The sequence below is a fragment of the Lacerta agilis genome, chromosome 4, assembly GCF_009819535.1.
Source record: "Lacerta agilis isolate rLacAgi1 chromosome 4, rLacAgi1.pri, whole genome shotgun sequence".
NCBI classification, from domain to species: domain Eukaryota; kingdom Metazoa; phylum Chordata; class Lepidosauria; order Squamata; family Lacertidae; genus Lacerta; species Lacerta agilis.
This window is the reverse complement of record NC_046315.1, coordinates 61966435-61987393: the sequence shown is the minus strand read 5'-3', so window position 1 is coordinate 61987393 and position 20959 is coordinate 61966435. Positions and strand designations below refer to the sequence as shown.

Genomic DNA, 20959 nt, shown 5'->3' with positions numbered 1-20959 from the left:
AAGTGGGGGTGGAGTTCTTGTACAATAAACCCACCTCCAAGAAAAAGGAAAGGAATTTTGGGAGGGGTATTTTTATTTTTTTTGGAAAGGAGAGTGACTGGAGATAAGATAGAATTGGGGGAAAACGATTGCTTGGCACAACATCGTATTACCTCCTCATAAACAAATGAGAATGAATGCTCAATAAACAGGTCACCTGGAAGAGACCTCTGTTCCATGAATGTTTCCCTCAGATATTGGTTTGCTTTAATGATTTATGGAAAAGCTTTTTTCTTCTTGTAGCCTGAGATTTATTTGAAACATGGCTTAACCCTGGAACCTGTTCACTGTCTGAGCTTAGCTCTGCACCCTCAGACAGTTCACAGAGGAAAGTAGGGATACTCAGTTTTGTGTTCATATAATAGTTCCCCGCTCCCCTATAGTGCTTCATTGCTTGACACCAACTCAGCATGCACTTCACACATTACTTGGTATCTTGTATGTTCATCTGACCGTAACACAAACTGTCTGTGTCATTTAATGGCATACATATTGTGTTCATGGCTATATAAGAAGAAAAAGCATATGTCAGTTTCTGTATGCTCAGATTCCAACCTGTAACCTTGAAAATAAAAGAGTTACGTACCCTAATCCATTTCCAAACAAGGAGCTTGGGGAAACTCCAAGGTTTGAAGGAATATGACAAATAAATAAGATTCTTAGGGAAACTCAAGAAAAGCCCAATGAGGACGAACGGTGCTTAGTGGCCATGGGATGCTGACCGATTATTGGAAAGGGGGGTGGAATAGAAAATGGGGGAGAAATGGGCACAGTTTGTTGGCTTCCTAAACAGTACCACTCCACACTGCAAGATTTTGCTGCAGGTCCTACTTGAATTAAGTATTAAGGAAGAGAGAGCCATTTACTATATGTCCTTCGCCTGTTACTACAGCTTCAAAGCCTGCTCACCTCCTCTAGAGTGAAGGGAAGAAGCTTTCAAAACAGAGGTTCTCTGTTCTTTGGAACCCCCAAAGTTTTCATCTTAACAATGAAGCACTGTGTATGGGCCTAACATTTCCTGACCCTCTAGATTCAAGAATGTCAGTCTTCCTAGACTACCAACATTAAATTCTGAAGAATTCAGGTTCATTTTCTAGTGATGTGATGTTCTGACCTATTGTTTGATGTTGGTAAAACTCTAGGATGGTTAAACTTGAAACTAATGTTTTCTCCTCATTTGACTTCACAGCTCTCCTTGAGAAACCTCTTAGCAAAAGGCGAGACAGTGAAGCTGTACAGAAGGCTAAGATTCTTTATTCTTCGTGTATGAATGAGAGTAAGTAACTTTCATTTACAGGGTTACAGGTTAGGATCTGAATGTACAGAAACTAGCAAACACTTTATTTTCCATCGTTCTATAAATACCAAGCAATGAGCAGCTTTGAAACGAATCTCAAAGCATGCAAAATGTTGCAAAAACAGCATTTTATGACTAGTGCCAGTTATTGCTCTTCTCCCATTAAATCAGTGCTAAATAATTTGTACTTTTAGAATGCAGTCCTGTGCTTAGGCTACACTTACCTAGGAATAAGTGAGGCTTACCTCTCAGTAAACCTGCCTTAGATTGATTGCACAGTATTCCCTGGTGCATGGGATTTTAACTATCATATATGTTTAATGGGACATTTCTTCTGAATGCATACCCATATGGTGAAATCTGATAGTTATCTAACATTACTACTACTTAAATAAATTTATGTATACACATCCTGTTGCTCTCCACATATAACAGTATTTCTAATGAGCACTCTTAAAATGGTATTACCTGGCAGTTGTCTTCTGATGGCTTGCTTTTTCTGCCTCCAGATAAGAATAGAGAAAACTGATGCAAGCCTCTTTTGAGCATGCTGAAACATTCTCCGTTCCGCTGGCCTGTCCTGGAATCGAACATTGGGCCTGATGGATTGTGGTCAGAAAGGAAGTTCAGCATGCTACAGACCCTGGCTACTCTTCGTGGCCAATATAGCAGTTCTGTTTTCATCCGAATGTATGTGGCTTCTGATGATAAGAACTCTAATGAGCACATCATAAAGGTATGAGAGAGGGAGCTGATGGAGGTAAATGCGAGTTTTCACTGGCTCACTAAAAATATCCAGCGCTCCACATTTTAGCCATTATGTTCAGGAATTGCCAACTTATGCAAATGGGCACATTTACAAATTGGAGAAACTGTTGTGGGGACACATATGCCTGCACACTGCAACAATGCACAAGCACGTCCATGGAAGATAGCCCCCCCCCCACTCCACTCATCAGCAATGAGACTTAAAAAAGAAGAGTGTTTTCGTTTCACATAAGTGTTATAGGTGTGAGTGAGTGACATAGAGAAATCTTCCTGGACGTACAAGAGTTAACCTTCCCTCCACAGCTGCAATCTTCAGGGAGATCAGCCCCTGGTAACAACTAGGATTGGAAAAAATCCAGCCCCTTGTTATAATAACTAGGATTGATACAGCAGGTTTCTTTGAAGCTTAATTATGGCAAGAAGTGTTTTTAGTGAGAACGATCCCTGAAAATTGCTCCTCCTCCAATGTAATTAGGCTTGAAATGAGCCTTGTACTGAAGCTAATGTAAGATTTCTTTGAAGTCTAACTGTGCCATGGGGTGGTGTGATTTTGGCATGCATGTGTGTGTCGTATTTGTAAACTCCCCCCCCCCAAACTGCCCAACTCGTGCCAGATAGACTTGGGGGGTGGGGTTGTCACATCAGGACCCTGTGGGTGCCAGAAAGGATTGCTTACCTGAATTTGGGGACGCTGTGTTCGTGGCTGGGTGCAGCCATGGCGGATGGGACTCCCCCCTGTGGCATGAGGGGAGTCTGGTGCTATGGACTCTCCTGCAGGCAGCGGGGCCAGTCACGGGGGGTTCCAGGGGTGTGGCTTGGGGAGCTGGATCTAGACACATCAAAGAGGTGTTTCAGTTAAACACTTAACTGTTTTAAATGTTATATGAGGCATTGGGTTGGGAAAAATGGAACTCCACAGCGCCATCTGGTGTCACAGTGTTAGAATGCATAAAGAATGTATATAAAGTGCTTTTTCTTTGCCAATGTAGCTGAGTCCTTAGTTTCTGGACTCATTATGTTTTAATTATGAAATCTTCAAACATGGCAGAAAGAATGCCTTCTTTCACCAGACATGTGAGAAAGTAATTCTATAATACCTTTAAAACCTGCATCAAACTCATAATTACACACCCTCCAGCTAATTTTGTTGGTAGGAGTTATCAGCCTTTTGCCACTATGTTCAACAACATCACAGAACCTGGTCATTAGTATGTATATATGCAAATGACTAAAAGTCTGGGGAATATATGTAACTATATTCCTTAGGGCATTCTAAGCTCATCTCTAATTTGATTTACAGCAATCTGATTTACAGGAAGAACATGCTTGTATCCTAATTAGTTACTGAAGGATCAAATGAATTCCCAGATTAGATATGCCAGGAGACATTTATATCTTGGGGAAAATGTTTATTGTATAATTCCTAAACTCCCCAATGTCATACAGAAGCCAATGTCCCCAAGAAAGCAGAATATAATATTTAAATGTAAACTTAATTGGATGCCTGAATTATTATTTTCTTTTTTTAAATGTGTTCATCGCTTAACGTTAGTAAATCATTTTTTAAAAGATTGCTTGTGTGTCTTTTTCTTACTGAAACTATAAATTGGAAACTGAGTAGTGTTATGGAAGTGTATTTAATGGGAACTGATGCTGTATTCTTTACATATTTTTAATAGCTAGACCAAGCATCTCTGTCTCTGTCAGCACGAGAAGACTACCTGGAAAACACCACAGAAGCTAAATCCGTGAGCATTTGTTTACTTGAGCATCTAAATGGAGAACAATTTCTACATTGAGGATTTCTTCCCCTTTGCCACCATATTAATGAATTGATTGATTGATTGATTAATCCTGTTAACTTCCTGTTTAGAGATTTAAACCTTCTGCAGTAACTGTTTTATTTATTTCCATTTATCTGCTACTATGCCATTCGGTAACTGAAGTTATCTGAGTGGTCAACAACAGCAGTTAAAACTGTAAAGCACCAAGATTATATATAAAATCCCAAACATAACCAAAATAACACAATACAAGACCTGAATAAATCCAGCAGCGGAGTATATCAGTGGTGTCATATGTTTGAGTGTTTAAGGAACACTCAAACATTTTTTTAAAAGCCTGGGAAGGTTAAAAGGTGGTGGAAGAACCACAGTGGGGCACCAGGCAAGCTTATTTGAGAAGAGAATTCCAAAACTGGGCTGCCATTACTGAAAATATATTCTCTTTAGTAGCCACTAGGGATGGGTGGCTATGTCAACTTTTGTTTCTCTCAGTTTTGCATTTTTCCCAATCTTCAATTTGCATTTTTTTTTTTTTTTAGTTTTCATGAAATCTCACCGGCATTTTAATATACACCTTTTTGTTTGTAATTTTTCCTAATATGCAAATTTTTCCAAAGCAGTTTTCCCTAATATAATGCATTTTGTATGCTGTTTCCAATAACATGTGCATTTATGTCACATTTTATCCTGGTATATGCATTTTTTTCACAGAGAACTTTGCTGGAGAACTGTATTGCAAAATTCAGAGAAATGTGAATTTCAAAGGATGCCTCTTTTGGTTCACATCTTGTTTTGGAAACTGTGAACTAGTTCACCTTTAAATTTCTCCCCAATGAGTTCCTGCTGCAGGCTGAGTAAAATGTAGATTCATTTCTCACTGCACTTCTAGATCCGTGGTTCCCAACATGGGGCACACGCCCTACAGGGGGGGCATTTTGATTTTTAAGTTGGGCAATTCAAAAATGTGTTAGACCAAGTTAATGACCTTTTGGGCTTCCTCCACGTGAATAGGAGTTCACTTTTTGAATAATAAGAATTATATGTCACCGGAGGGGGGGAGCATCGGTATTTTAGAGATGCTTAGGTGGGACATGGTCAAAAAAGATTGGGAACCACTGTTCTAGATGGAATGGGGATTTGCACAACAAATCCTTTTTTAACAACAACAACCTACTACTACAAGTGGTTGTTTCCAGCTTAACAGTTCTGATACTACAAATGCATTGAAAGGGACAAACAAATGGCCAATGGGAAGACATGTAAATGCCCTGCAAGCAAATCAGGATGAATTCTGATTGAATGCTCATTTTTGCATATCCACTCCATACACAAATCAGAACAAATGCTCAATAAACATGGATATAATCTAACATCAGTGCATGTTTCATGCAAGCAAATGAGGATGAATGCTGAATAAATAGGTTTTCTAGATAGGCCCTTAGAGCAGCATGTTAGCTAATATAGAGCACAATATTAGCTAATATAGAGTATGATTAATATGCGAAGGAAATTGAAAAAGGAAAGTAAGAAAACAATGTACTATTCTTATGCTTCTAAGGTGTGTGTGTGGGGGGGGCATACTTTAGTTTGCTTGAGTTGATTCTCTGTTTAGCTGTAATGATAATTGGATTCTTAGCCCATCAGAGTACAGAGAAGCCCTGTTCCAGTTCAGTTGGTGGATACAGCAGTGCTTCTGGGGGCCAATGCTTCACGTGCAGAGTTGGACATGAAGTCTGTATTGAAACTAGAAGTTAAAATTGCTGAGGTTAGGTGCTTTTCTAAATTGCGTGTTTTAGGTTGCATTTGTGGCAACTGGATGTCCAAAGGGGTAGACATGGCTTCACTTTTTCATTCACTTGGTGCTTTCCTAGAGTTCCAATGCAGTGACAACTGTATCTTGTATTTTTATGTTGTGAACTGCCCTGTGATCTTTGGATGAAGGGCAGTGTATAATACAGCGGTACCCTCGATTTCGAGCATCTCGGAAGCTGAATGCCAAAAACCCAGAAGGTAAATGCTTCCATTTTTGAAAGCGCCTCAGAAGTCGAACAGCTTCCGCTGCTGTTTTTTCAGTTTTCCTCCATTGAACTTGCAGCCAGCCCTTGCACCTCGTAGTCAAACATTTTGGAAGTCAAACGTCTTGCCAGAACGATTACGTTTGAGAAACCGATTGTACCACTGCAGAATAATAATAATAATAATAATAATATAATAATAATGTGATGAATTGGCAGATATGTCCACAAGTAGGCAACTGCCAGTAGCACATCCAGGAAGGTGTTTGATACTGAAGGATTCAGGGTTAACAAGAATATAAATGTAATGAGTAGGAGTTCTTTACAGCTGCTGCTAAATAAACTAGTTAGATTACTATAATGATATGTTGCGATGGGCGCTGAAAACATTTGGAAACTTCTGCTCGTGCAAAATTCAGTGCCAGCCTGCTCACCGGAGCAAGACAGCTTGAGCATATAATGCCAGTCCTGACTGACTGCCCTGGCTCGCAATTAGTTTCCAGGCCTAATTGCAGTGCTAAATTTGAAGACAGTATCAGTAGTTTACAATAATTTCTTCCTAGTCCACTGCTTAGTTAGTTTTCTAGATTTTCCTTCCTTTCAGATACATTTGATGTAGAGTAGGTATCCACCTGGATTATGAACTGAACATCGTTTCATACTGGAAGGGATAGATATTAGTATGGATAAAGATGAATTTCATTGTCTTACATGGGGAAAATGTAAAATGTTTATGGAAAAAGAATATTTTTTGCTAATGATAATAATAATGGGTTTGCAACTTATTTTGTTGAAAACTGAACAGGTAACATTGCTATTCATACCTTGTTGCATCCAGATTATGTGGGTGTTGGCAAAATCAGAGTGGATTTGTGGAGGAAAACAATATTGTTTGCATTTATATTTTGCAGATAATGATTCCACATGAGAATCGAACTAGTGAATCTATGTACAACAAAATGAACATATCGGAACTCAGCACCCTGATCCCTCAGGTTGGTTGAAGTTAATTGGAAAATGACTATATTAATGCCTGATTGGACTGTGTAATTACCTTTCAAACTGAAAGGTTCTTCAGATGTGCATAAGATGGCAATTTAAATGAAATTAGTTGAAACAGGTGTTCACTATTATTATTTTAAATACAGCTGCATTTTATTTAAGTTTCAAAGTATTTGTGATGTTGTGCAGTGAACTTCAACTTTGAAATTAGGCAAAACTTTTAAGTCGTTCAGCTAATGGTAGGTAATTAATTTATAAGCTGTTGTTGTTGTTGTTGTTGTTGTCTACAAGAGTCAGGAACGGAACCTTTGCTTATGTTTCAGTTTGACTGGCTGGCATATATTAAGAAGGTGATCGACACCAAGCTTTATCCTGAACTTAAGGACATAGATGCTTCAGAAAATGTCATTGTTCGTGTGCCCCAGTACTTCAAGGATTTGTTCAGGATACTAGAAAGGGAAAGAAAAAGTAAGGATTTCTAATTTGCTTTGTGTATATTTTGCTCAGAAACAGTCCTTGACTTTCAGTATAATGTTTAGGATCTTGGCATACTGTGGTTTGTTACCACTTGGTTTCCAACCACAGGTGGACCCTTTCATTATCCTGTCTCGGGTGTTGCTAAGCAAACAAAATCGTGTGACTGCTTCAGCAAGAGAACTCATTGCTAGCAATTCCACACAAATGACCCCCCCCCCAGTGCAAAAGCCCTTCTGTGCTTGGGAACAAATGTGGAAACCTGAGCAATCGTTTTAAGGAATCCTCTTACCGCTGGGAAGGCATATCATTTGACTGAATAATTTGTTGCTCTTCAGCCATAAGTCCTGTTTGTTTCATGAACATTGCAGATACTAATGATAGCAAAGTGAAAAGATCCTGCCTGAGGCCCTGAAACAGAGGTGCTCCAAGAGGGTCCTGCGGCTTTCGCAGAAAGGGCCCATGACTTCTGCATAAGCCATGGTATTTTGCATAATAAAGGGCATTACCACACATGGTGAGTTCTACAGCATTGTGCAAAGTACTGCTAGTGACATATGGGGTCTTCTTATGTTATTCAGAGAAGGAAGCAGGGAAAATTACTGAGAGGGAAGGTAAGGGGTGGAAAGACACAACAAAAGGAAATATGTCAGCAAGCCCTTTTGGAACAGGCTCAGGTGACTTGCCTCACTTTTTCTTCCAGAAGCTTTCGCTAGAGGGCAGTTGATGGTAGATAGTCCTGCTGGGGTGGGGGGTGGGGACGGGACAGAAAGCTTAACATGGAACACGCTTTGCTGAAAAGTACAGGTGTGACTGTGTGTGTATTAAAAAAAACAAATGAGCCAGTGTAGATCTCTCCTCCCCCTATCTGTATCAGTAGTGGGGAGATTTATCAGCAATGTATATTGCCTGTGTGTGGAGGAAATGATTAAATCCCTTCTGTCTCCCTGCTAGAGTCCTATAGGGTCTCCATACTGGCTATGAGAGAGAGAGAGACCCCACCACCAACCAAAGAAAGAGTAAGCAGTACTGCATGTGACTATTGTCATATGTACTTTGGTCCTCAGGTGGTCTTCATCTGCTTGTCCCCTTCTTTTTTTAATTGGTTCATTGTTGCTAGCTCCCACAAGGATATAAAATACATCAGACAGGATATACTTTCCCCCCTAATAACTAAAATTCCATAATGCAGTTCCTCTGTCCTTGGAATTAGGTCAGTTTGATATGGAATATCCTGATTTTGATAACTTTCTGGGCACAGCACAAACACCTGGGGGCAGGGTCCAGTTTTGATTGGCCCACAATCTTTTATCAATGAATTGGTTTTATTAATCAAGTAACATTGAAACCCTACATTCTGAAAAGAATGTGATGGTGTGAGGGTTGTGTACAATGCTGCATAAGCAAGCAAGCAAGCATTCCTCCTTACACAACAGGACTTATCCTTCCTATTCTCTCCCTGTGCCCCATGCCCACATTTGTTCTGAAGGATGCCCCAGGTGCACAGGGCAGCTGCACAGATGAGGAAAGGAGGGCAGCTTTCAAGATGCAAGTGGAAGTCTGTTGCACAAGCAAAACAGCAGTGTTAGATACAACACATAACCAGTTATAATATTTATGTCAGCAACATTCACTTGTGTTCTGTTGAATCAATCAAAAGAGTGTCAGATGGCTTTGAAAAAAAGAGGGAGATATGTCTTTAATTAGGTAGAAAAGTCTAGCACTGCCAAAATGCTCTGAGGTGGCAGTGGGGTGAAGTGCCATATTACTGCTAGCTCTGACTCTGAAAAAATGTGTTTTTAATGTCTTTGAACATTAGTATTAAGAGATCCAGCCATGCAGAAGCCTCAGGTGTATAACACTGGATTACAGAAGTATTATCACATTCTATATCCGAAAATGCTGAATAAGGCACAATGTACCATGGTGCTTAATTTCTAAAAGAGGCAGGTGCTGGCCTTAAAACCTTGTCACCTGGAACCTCTGCCATCTAATCCTGAATGAATGTGGGCTGATAAGTGGGATATCTTTATCTATATAGGCTCAAAGGCTCTCCTTTAAAAAAAAAATCAATTGATATATTTTCAGAATTAAAGTTTGATTTCTGGGCTAACCCCTGCTATGTTCCACTTCCACTTAAGCCAATAAACACCATGTTTACTTCTCTGTAGTAGGAAGCCTATTCCTTAAATTTATATGGTTGCACTTGCCATCTGAATTGTCCTGCAAGTGTTTTGTTATTACTATGTGAGTAGGATGTGTGAGATATTTGTTGATGTATTGTTGATGGTTTGGTAAGGATCACCAGATTATCATGACATTGAGTTGTGGCCAATTAACTTGTACTCAGAATAGACCTGCTGAAATGAATGAACATGACAAACTTAGGGCCATTTATTTCAATGGATCTACTCTGATTAACAGTTGCAATACATCCCATTACATTTAATTACGGCAAACTTTCCTATAGATTTTGTAACTAGATTGTTTCTGCTTTATTAGTTCATGAGTACTTGGTGTGTGTGTGTGTGTAGGAGAACACCCATTCTTTACATAGGAGCACTAATGCCAAATTCCAACTCAGGATGCAAAACTGTTGAAATATGCTCCAAATGGAAGATCCACTATCACACACACACACACACACCAAATGGCTGTTATCATGCAACCGTTTCTGTCTAACAGGTTTTTTTGCTCATTAATTTTCAACGTGAAGCTGCTACCATTGCAGGTAGTGCACTGATCTGGGGGGGGGGGTCTATTCACCTATTTATTTATAGTCACAGACAGCTGTACATTACAACACATGGGTCTAACTTTTTGACATAAAGATGTATCTGCTTTTACAGGACTATTGCCAACTATCTGGTATGGAGAATGGTTTATTCGAGAATATTTAACCTCAGCCGACGCTTTCAGTATAGGTGGTTGGAGTTTTCAAGGGTAAGTGTAAGATTTTGATATCAATATGCCCTGTGTGCCTGTGAAGCTTATGAAGACAGCAGTTGATAGATGGATTCTGTGAGTCCCTATGCTTCCAGCTAGCAAGCTTGAATTCAATGCATTTAAAGAAGTTGGAGAACATCACCTAACCCAGGGGTCTGCAACTTTTAAGACCAAAAGAGCCACTTGGACCCGTTTCCGAAGGGGGAAAAAAAAACTGGGAGCCGCAAAACCATTGCAACATTTAAAACAAATATAACACTGCATTTTATTTTTAAAAATCCGATTTAAATTTTAAAAAAATCCGATTTAAATAAAAAAAATCCGATTTAAATTTTTAAAAAATCCATTAAAAAAAAAATCATTCATTTTTATCCACCCTGGGGACCACTACCAGGTCACAGCCTGATCCAAGGTGGGTTGCAACAGCATACAAATATTAGATTTGTTGTTGTTTTTTTAAAAAATGAGTCCTCAACTGCACACTTGTGTTAAATGTTTGTCCCATGTCTTATTGAAGACTGCTGGCTTTTACAATAATCTTAGTGTCTTTTACCCTTAATATTCCAGACCAGAGGCTATGTTCACCTCTTCCAACCTCATCTCTTGCTAAATAAAGCACAGAATTGCACCAGAGAAGCCTGTGATGTTTGTGCTGACTTGCATACAGGTGGCTGTAGTAGTTCGTAGTGTTCAAACCTTTTTAGGGGAGTTCCCTGCCCCCTTAATGACAATGGCGATAGATTTTGCACATGAACACAGATCCAAGTTAGGACTCCTCTCTTCCACGCCAACAGGTGCTTTGTCAAGGCTCCCCTAACACACACTCAGGACAGAGGAAAAACTGCAAAACGTCCCGGCCTTGCTCCGGGGTGGAGAGAGCCGCGCGCCCGCGAGAGCGCGGTCTGAGGCTGCAAGCGGAACCAGGAGCGAAGGAGGCAGCGGCAGGGAAACAGGCGCCGCTTCCTCGATCATTTTTTAAAAGAGGGCTTCCCCCCTCGCCCGCCACCCGCCGCCCCTGGCCCAGCCCGCAGCTGCCTACCTCGTCGTCGCCTCGACGCAGCAGCCAGCAGCCTTCCGAGAGGAACCGCGGCCAGCCCTCCCCCGCGGTCCCACGACCCAGCCGAGGAGTCCTGGCCTCCAGTGCCCGTGCGGGGACGCGTCTGAAGGCCCCCTTCCTGCCCCCATCCCGTCCCGCCTCCCAGCTGCCTCTGGATGCCGCGGGGTCCCACATACCCGCCGACCCCGGAGCTTCCCTGTCCGCCCCAAGGCCGCCTCCCACGCTAGGAAGACCCCCGGAGCTGGGCAGGGTTGGTCCCACCAGGCAGGCTCGGGGGGCGGCCTCTCCCATGGGCGCCTGCTTCAGAGGCGGAGGTGGGGTCTTCAAAGTTCCCCCTCCCGCTCGCCCAGCTCCATCTCTTCCCAAAGGAGCGTGCGCGCCTCAGGCGCGCTCCCCGCCAGAGCCCTCGGCTGAGCTGCGCCACCTCTACTGCGTCCCCACCGCCTCCGAGCCCCGCTGCCCCGCTGTTCAAGGCCAGGTGATCCTGGGTACGCCCCTGAGCAGCGCCCTCAGCCTCCGGAGGGCGGGCCGCCGGCCAGCTGGAGAGCGGCCGCTGCCAGCTGGAGAAGTGGGCGGGCGTATCCGCCCCGGAGCCGTGACAGCCGTGTAAAAGAGCCGCATGCGGCTCCGGAGCCGCAGGTTGCTGACCCCCGACCTAACCTCTCTCAGGACATCAGGACTCCAGTCTGGGCACAGAGCTGAATGAAAAATTCACAGGTTATCTTTTTTCTACATCCAAGTCTTTCTCCCTTTTAATGCAACATCATGTTTCTGTGTTATGCTGTGATTTTCATTCTTTAACGGCTGGAATATGAAGCAGAGAGAAAGGATGACATCATTGCTTGGGACTCTGTAATGAACTGAATAGAACTGAGAATTTACAAACTGTAGAGCTAGCAGTACCATTCCTAATTTAAGATATGCTAGGGCTTTCCACACTTACCATTTATAGTGACATAGTTGTTGTTTGCTCCAGTGAAATGGTAGCTGATTGTCTGCACCTTTGTTCACACGTTGCTATTATTAGAGAGTGAGTTTTCCTTTCCACTAATGGTGAGTGGTACCCAAATTGAGAAAAAGTTCCACAGCTGTATCAAACCCCTAATGTATCCTGGGTGTTCCTCCACCAAGTCAATGTCAGAGTTATGAGCATATGCATGGGGACAACCCTTTTGTGGCTGTTTAATGCCCAGAATTCCAGAATGCTGCTCTTGTGGGAGTACAGGAGATTAGAAGAGGAAATACACGTCTGCCTGATTTGCTGCAAATCTGGTTATAGTCATGGAATGTTGTTTGGTCAAACAGGTAATCCAGGGGACAACCTCCTTACTGCCTCAGTGGGATAAATGTGTAAACTTCGTGGAAAGTGCTCTCCCTTATGTTTCTGGAAGAATGTTTGTAGATCTGCACTTCCAAGAAGACAAGAGGGATATGGTAGGTGCATTTTTGTGTCTTTGAAATTGTGCTGCCGCCTTCTCCATTTTCTGCCCTCATCTCCTCCTCCCTCTGTTATTATCACCACCTCCCTCCCTCCCTCCCTCCCTCCCTCCCTCCCTCCCTCCTCATCCTCCACTGCATCCTCTTATACCTTCTTTCTCCCTTTATCATTGCTGCCACCTGCTGCCTGACGTCCTCGTCACAGTAGGGCCATCCTTCCTCAGAGCAAAGCATTATGGGTGATGCGGCCCAGAGATCACATGTAACACTACCACTTTGATGTGATGGTGGCACAGGAAACTGCCTTAATCAGACCACTGGTCCATCTAGCTCAGTTCTGTCAACAGTGACTGGCAGCTGCACTGTAGGGTTTCAGACAAGGGAGTCTTTCCCATCTCTATCTGGAGGTGCCAGAGATTGAACCTGGGACCCCTTGCATGCAAAGAAGACACACTGTCGCTGAACTACAGTCCTTCCCCTTTTTCTCGTTTTTGCCTCAGGCTGTAAAATGCCTTGGACCGACTCTAATGGTCAGGACTGACGCTTAGTCATTAGTCCATTTAGTTCAGTATTTGGTCATTGGATCTGGTGGCGGTCATTGCTGTCTGAGATGCTTTTAGCAGGAGAAGCCAAGGATTGAACTTGGGAATACATATAAGATTTGTGGCCTGATGTTCCTGAGACAGCTTCAAAAGATAAATGCATGAATATGCATGTGTGCACCCAAGTAGGGGCTTTGTGACTGAACTGCAACTTTAATCATTGCGTAGTATTTCATAGGTTGTCTTTAGGGCTATTTGTTACTATCCTGTTTCCCCCCAGAATAGCTGGAAAGATCAAACGACAAATGAGACATTTTAGTAACTGAGAAAGGCCATGATCTTACATAAGTATGCACAGGATTGTAGAATGCTGTCCTGTGCACACTTACTTGAATAAATCTCACTGAAATCATTGGGGCGTACTATGGAGGATGGATGGGGACTGGGTCATAGACTAGATGCCAGGTCGATCTCTCTTTTTAAAAATATGGCATCTTCTATTTTCTTCAGTCTGCCTTTCCTTTTCCTGTGTTTCAGCTATCTAGATGACACCAAACCACCACCCCCTCTTAGTTTGTGGAAGGTCCATGCTGAATAAATAATGAATTATGGGAAGCATGGTATTTTTGCATTTAGTCACTGATGAGCTCATGCCCTGGATGTTTTCTTGTCTCCCTCCTTTTATCAAAGAGATATTATTTGTGTCTAAATATAGCACGTGTTTTTGACCTACAGTCTAGGCAGCATTTCGTACGGCTACGCCTGAACAATTTTGATAACAACTCTGATGGTATGAATAGATTTCTCCTCCCACCCCTACTGCTACAGCTGGTGCATAAAAAACCAGAATATACACCAGGGTCCAATTGTAGAGCTAGAATATGAACTGCCAACCTCCAAGTACAGGGAGTTCACCTCATTAGTGCACTAAGTTAATTGAAACAGTGCTCTGCCATCAATATCTCCAAGTTACCTTATTCCCTGGGATGCAGTTTACTCCCGACTGTTGAATGCTTGGTCATATTTAATGCCGGGGCTGTACTGGCTTCCATATTGTATAAAAATGATGTGATATTTAAAGGCTAGTAATGAATCATGAAAATGAGATGCTACAATCCCCTTCACCTGTCATTACTGGCACTTCCACGCAGCATTTTGTTCTGGAATTGGTGCCATTCATGCCTGGAAGCTTTGCCCAGCTTCCACATGGCACTGTCCTCATCAAAATGCCATCCCACAATATTTTCTCATTGAATCTGGATTTATCCTTTTTGTGGAAAGTCCAATGAGCAAAAAACATGCACACCAGAATATGGAAATGGTAAATCCAGAGTGGATGAGGAAAACAATGGGATGGCATTTGCTATGCTGCCTTGGAACATGGAGGCTCCACTTCAGCCATCCTGGCTAATTTGACCTATGGACAGATTTCTCATCTTTGCTGAATTGCTTCTGAATATCAGTTTCTGGAAACCACGGGAGGGGAGAGAGCTCCTGTGCTCGAATCTTGGTTGCTGGTTTCCCTCAGCTGCTGTGAGAACAGAGTGTGGGCCTAGATGGGCCTTTGGTCTGATCCAGCAGACTCATCTTACATTCTTATGATGCTACATGTATGCTGCAGAAAACGTAACCAAGTGCACAGAAAAACGTTGCATGGAAGTTTCTTATTACACTGCTATGTATTCATATTATATTTAGGGTACAGTCAACTACTGATGCTCTTATACAATTTCCTTGGGCATATGTGTGTGTGTGTGTGTGTGTGTATATATATATATATATAGAGAGAGAGAGAGAGAGAGAGAGAGAGAGAGTGAGAGAGTGAGAGTCACTTATCAGCTCTGCTCTATCCAGTAAAATATTTTTTATAATATTTTTATAACCATGTTCTTCCAGTTCTTAAATACCTGAAGAGTAGTCTTGGAGTTAAAGGGTAGATAATAAATGGAAGGGAAACTTCGTTATGGATTCTAATGTTCATACTTTCATAGGCACCAATCCCACACTAATTTAGTACAATTAGTGACATTTAGCTGGGGACCAGATGAGCACTGTAGATGAGCATTTTTTATTTGCAGCCGTGAACGCACATCCAGATGTGTACATCTGTTTTGGCTACACACATACACAAGGCTGCTTCTGCATGCACAGCCCCTTCACTGAATTGGACAGAAAGTCTTCAGAGCATTTCACATTTCTTAAGTTATTATGGTAATATTTGTTGCAGATGGCAGAATTGACTGAAGGGATTCGTTGGGCCTTTATGGACATGCTGGAGAATGAAAACACCTGGATGGATTTGGGAACAAAGAGAAAAGCGATTGAAAAGGTAAAGGCATTTAAATACATTCAATTTTTGGATGAATGGGATTATCCATCAGCAATCTGTTTGAAAAGATGTTTTACGTGTGTATATTTGCTGTAAAATTCTGTGTACCCCGTTAACTTTATTGAGTATCTTGTTTAATCTTCGTTGTTACTTGCTTCAGTGGTTTTTTAGGCTCTTGGTCTTACACATAAACAAGCTAGTAAATTATGTGGCAAAGATGTTATTGCCAGAAAATCAGCTAGTTCTCCTACTACATTATTCAAGTCCTGGAATTGAGATTGAAATCACTGGATTGCCCCTTTATGATGCTTCTGTGATCCTGAAGGCTTACAAGTTGTTAATACATGGGGACATGGGGAAGATGTATCTAAAATGTGCTAAACATGTTTTGATGGACTTTTTTTTTAAGGGATTGCACTTCTGATATTTCATTGGGGTTGACATTTTCAGTACTGATGCGTTGAATACAGGTTATTCAGTAAACATTCTGGAATATAGCTATAATGACTGCATTCAGTTAAAGGATATTACAAAGCATCTTCTAGATTCTGATATTTAGAAGTTGCCCTTATATTTAGGAGATTCGTCTCCACAAGGGGAGATGCCACCCCAAAATACCGATAGTATTCATTATGAGGTCCACAGTCTATTTTCAGTCAGAAATCATATTGTGATGGAACGTAAAAATTTGCGGCACAATCCTGTGTACATGTCCACTCAGAAATAAGTCTCAGCGGATTCAGTTCCCAGTGATTTCCCAGTTAATTCAATGGGACTTAATAACCAAATAAACATGATAGGACTGCATGAAAATATATAAACAGTCAACCCGATGAGAACCTCCCTTGGCTTTCTCTCTTGTGGTCTTTCAGTCTTTCTTAGACATTGTTCGTTACGCGGCCAAACCTTTCGCTGGTCAACTTCTGGTTTGTGGAGATGGGGCATGGTGAATGGGATTGTGACATTTTTCCAGTGCATGACTGGTTCATTTTGTTATATATATATATAAAGGGAAAAATAAGATATAAAGAGAAAAATAAGATAGGTTTCTTCTTCTTTTCATTACTTCTGTTCAAAAGTAAACGAAGATTTGTGGGTCTTACTCATTCACATATAACTGTAGAGATAGGAAAACAGAAATCAGAGATGGCAAGTTATGCTGTAATTCAAGGGCAGGGAAACTTTTTAATCTTAAGGGCAGCATTTCCTTCTGAGTAACCAATCTATGGCCACATGCAAAAGAAGTTGGAGCAATGTATGGTACACTAGCCTACTTTCTGCACACACTCTCACACCCCTCTCAATCTTGTGTCCAGGCAAGCAAGGGCCATTATCTGAGCTCAAGGACACATTCCAGCCAGGGGGAAAACCAGAAACTGTGAGGAAGGCTTGTGGCATGACTTGAGGGTGTGGCCTGGAGAGAGTCCCAAGGGCCAGATAGAGAGAGCTAGAGGGCTGCAGTTGGACCTGCCATTTCCCACCCCTGGTGTAATTCTATACAGTGGTACCTCAGGTTAAGAACTTAATTCGTTCTGGATGTCCGTTCTTAACCTGAAACTGTTCTTAACCTGAGGTACCACTTTAGCTAATGGGGCCTCCCGCCGCCGCCGCTGCATGATTTCTGTTCTCATCCTGAGGTAAAGTTCTTAACCCAAGGTACCATTTCTGGTTTAGCGGAGTCTGTAACCTGAAGCATCTGTAACCCGAGGTACCACTGTATCTGCTTACCTGGGAAGAAAGCCCCATGAATTCCATGGGAATTGCTTATGGAAAGATGTACAGTCATACCTCGAGTTGCATACGCTCCTTGTTGCATGCGTTCGACTTAAGGACCTCCGCAACCCAGAAGTTCTCCCCGGAGCACGCGGGTGCAAGTGGGTGCGCAGAAGCGTTCTGTGCACTTCGCACATGTGCAGAAGCGCAAAAACGCGCAAACTTCCGGGTTTTGTGGGGGGGGGGTTGTGTTAAGCACACCCGTGTTATGTAGCGCGATCCAGAACACGGGGTACCACTGTATAGACTTGTGCTGCAACTCGTGTTTCTCCTTTTGCTTCTTATAGGAACAAATGGAGAGCTGGCTTGTCAGGGGTGAAAGGGATTAGCTTTTATATGAGGAAGTGGCATTCGAGTATGTGATTTTTTTCCAGCTGCAACCCAGAAGTAACTCTTACAATGTGCTATCTCTCACATGCTTAAATTAGCTCCGAGTCACAATATTTTCAAAGCTCTGTGTGATAGTAGAAAACCAAAGGAACGTGGCTTGTTCACAGGTGCTCAAGCATTTTTGGAACCATTCTGTTGCAATCCTCCATTTTAAATTCTCAGGAGAGAAGCTTATCCAAATGCCAAGTGGCACATAGAATGACGCTTTTGAAAAATACATGAGTACACAGAGGCAGAGGGGAAGCAATGGCCTCTTCGCCTTATTTGTCGAAGTGATTGGGTAGCATTTTATTGGCAGATGCCCTCTGTAAAGGGGTCTTGTGTGCAAGCTGCAGCTGAGTCATTTTCCATGCTGTGCTCAGATGAAAAGAGTAGGGATTTGATTGTCATCGTCCCCCCCATTCAAAAACTAAAGTCCAAAACCTGTAGATTTAAATAGTGCATTGCTTTCAAGAATCAGTTCAAAAATGAGAGAATTGAAACATCCTACACATTCTGGAAAAAAAACAAACCAGTAACATGGGTAACAGGGTATGTTTTACAATAGCAGTTGGTCATATTCATATTTTATACGGCTGCAAAATAAAAGACTGAGAACCGTGCCAGGGACACCAGCTGGATGTGGATTGCAACCTTGCTTAAAGGAAATGTCAGGCTTGGACCTCAGAAACATTGGAAATGCATGAAGTGCAAGATTTTGGTTGAATTGAAGACAAAGGATGCAACTCTCAGCTGTCTTACATAATCTATTGTCTTCTCCTTCCTGACATATTTGAATTGTTGTGTAACCACAAATCAAGCTGCACGCAAGGCTATAAAAAGCAGCAGTGCCTGATAATAACTTTTTTGGTGAAATCTTTGGTGCAAGGATGGTGACCCAATGAGATACAGTACCTGTCGGGTGGAAATTTCAGCAGTGAGGGACGTCTGTGTCAGAATGTTCTTTAAGAGCTGAACTCAATGCTACATTTGCCTTTGGAATGCCACTGAACATGGGCTCCCTATGGTGAGTTCTCCTGCTCCTCAGGGTAACATTTAAAAGCGCTTGCCACATGACTTGGCTCCCTCAAGTAGCAAGTAACTCTCTCTGCATATTTGTTGCTGTAATGTGGATTGGGTTGATAGGTCTTTATGGAGCTGTCACATACTGGGAAATGTTACTGTGAGGAAAGTAGGAAATGCTGCAGTTTTTAAGGAATAGGGTGATCTTATTATGAGAGTCATTTAAAACTTTATAGAAGGCCTCATTATACCTGGCTGCCAGATGTCCTGTTAAAGGCAATAACATTAAATGAAACTCAATTTCCTTACTGATGCCTTATTGCTGCGCATGTCATCTGCTGCCCCGAGTCAAGCTTGTAAACTTCCTCAGCAGGGGTAGCTACAGTTTTAAGAGGGACCCTCAGCAGGATTGTCACTTGAGGGGCTCTTCTTGCATTGTGGATCTCCAGCTGTCACCCTGGCCATTGGGCTTTCTTGGCGTTTTTTGAGCTTCCCTTTGGGCCATTGGTGGGGGCCAGGCAAGTCAACTCTTAGCACACCCCTGAATGTTTTGTATGTTTTCGTTGGGTATGTTTGAATAATAGATCTTCTTCTGGTGCCTCATGTGGGTGGTGGGAGAAAGGAGCTACATTCATAGGAGCAGTAGAAGCTGTCATATACTGTGCCAGACCATTGGTCCATCTAGCTCAGTATTGTTTACACTGAATGGTAAAGAAAGGCAGTGGTACACCTGCATCAGCCTTCATCTGCCCCAGCTTCAACAAAACATGTCTCTCCCGTATCAGTCTCCACAGCCACAGCAGGTGCTGCAACCTTCCAACAGTTTGACTTCATCCCCAAAGGCTAACCCCTCTATTGTATCCAGAGACGGACAGATACCAAGAACAGTAAAATGGTAGTGGCTCTCTGAGGTTGTGGGCACAGATTGCATGGAATTCTATAGATAGCATGGGTGGGGCCATGTGTACAACAGGCTTCTCACTTTTAACTTACTCTCCCAAAGGGTGGGTCTTTGTGGGCAGGACCAGCATGCATGTGGTGGCAAGGGTGGAGCCAGTGATTGAGTTTCCCCCTCAGACGGTAGCCATTGCACAAAAGGAGAGTGTCTGTAAAGGGCTTTGATCTTTGGGAATTCCATTATGAATGGACTTAATCTGCGCTCCCAGGACTAATGTGAATGTTGGAACTTACTTATGTGTTAAAACAAAATATATCCTTCCAGTAGCACCTTAGAGAACAAGTAAGTTTGTTCTTGGTATGAGCTTTCGTGTGCATGCACACTTCTTCAGATACACTGAAATAGAAGACTTCTATTTCACTTCTATTTCAGTGTATCTGAAGAAGTGTGCATGCACACGAAAGCTCATACCAAGAACAAACTTAGTTGGTCTCTAAGGTGCTACTGGAAGGATTTTTTAATTTTTGTTTTGTTTTGACTATGGCAGACCAACACGGCTACCTACCTGTAACTTACTTATGTGTTGGTTTTATCACACCCCAAATGTTCCTGTTCTGGGTACAAAAAGCATATCAACATACATTATTATTTTTTGAATGAGTGCATTGAGGGGAAACAGAATAGCATTTAAATGCAAATTTTATCATGGGTCCATTTTTTGAACCACAGATTAATGTGCAAATGAGACAAAATAGACTTATGAGTGAGGACCATGAAGAAATGGCATGGATCATATAAACACCCTGATCTGACCCTCCCTATGTTGAAGCCAGAGTGGTTCCTGTGTTCCCCTCTCCTTTGTTGAAAAGAAAGACTAATGAAATCTACAGCATAGGACTTTGATTGACTTGGCACTGCTAAAGGTTGCTTAAAGGAATAACAGATATTTAGTACACAGTTAGCAACACCTAGCAATATATTTCTATGCACAATTTGATCCAGTTAAACAGATTCCAAATGCTCTTGTATTCTTTTCTCTCTTTTTTGAGTCAGAGTGTAGTTCATGCACAATTCTCTGGATGGAGCTCAAGGTGCTTCCATAGAGACTGCTCAATCACCAGTGGTCACCAGTATGCTCCTCCCTAATGTGTTTTACATTAATTTAAGGAAGATTTTAAACTAACAACCCATATTACTCCTTTCCAT

The 20959-nt window shown here is 42.1% G+C and overlaps 1 protein-coding gene across 1 annotated transcript in view; it reads left to right on the top strand.

Moving 5' to 3' along the window:
- Window positions 1-20959, top strand: part of PHEX (phosphate regulating endopeptidase homolog X-linked) — a 91227-nt gene that overhangs the window by 28455 nt on the left and 41813 nt on the right. The window contains 10 exon segments of the mRNA XM_033147261.1: window positions 1229-1315; window positions 1846-2072; window positions 3784-3852; window positions 5535-5558; window positions 5561-5653; window positions 6815-6898; window positions 7229-7395; window positions 10229-10322; window positions 12688-12816; window positions 15589-15690. Of these exon segments, the coding sequence (XP_033003152.1) occupies window positions 1229-1315; window positions 1846-2072; window positions 3784-3852; window positions 5535-5558; window positions 5561-5653; window positions 6815-6898; window positions 7229-7395; window positions 10229-10322; window positions 12688-12816; window positions 15589-15690 (1076 nt within the window).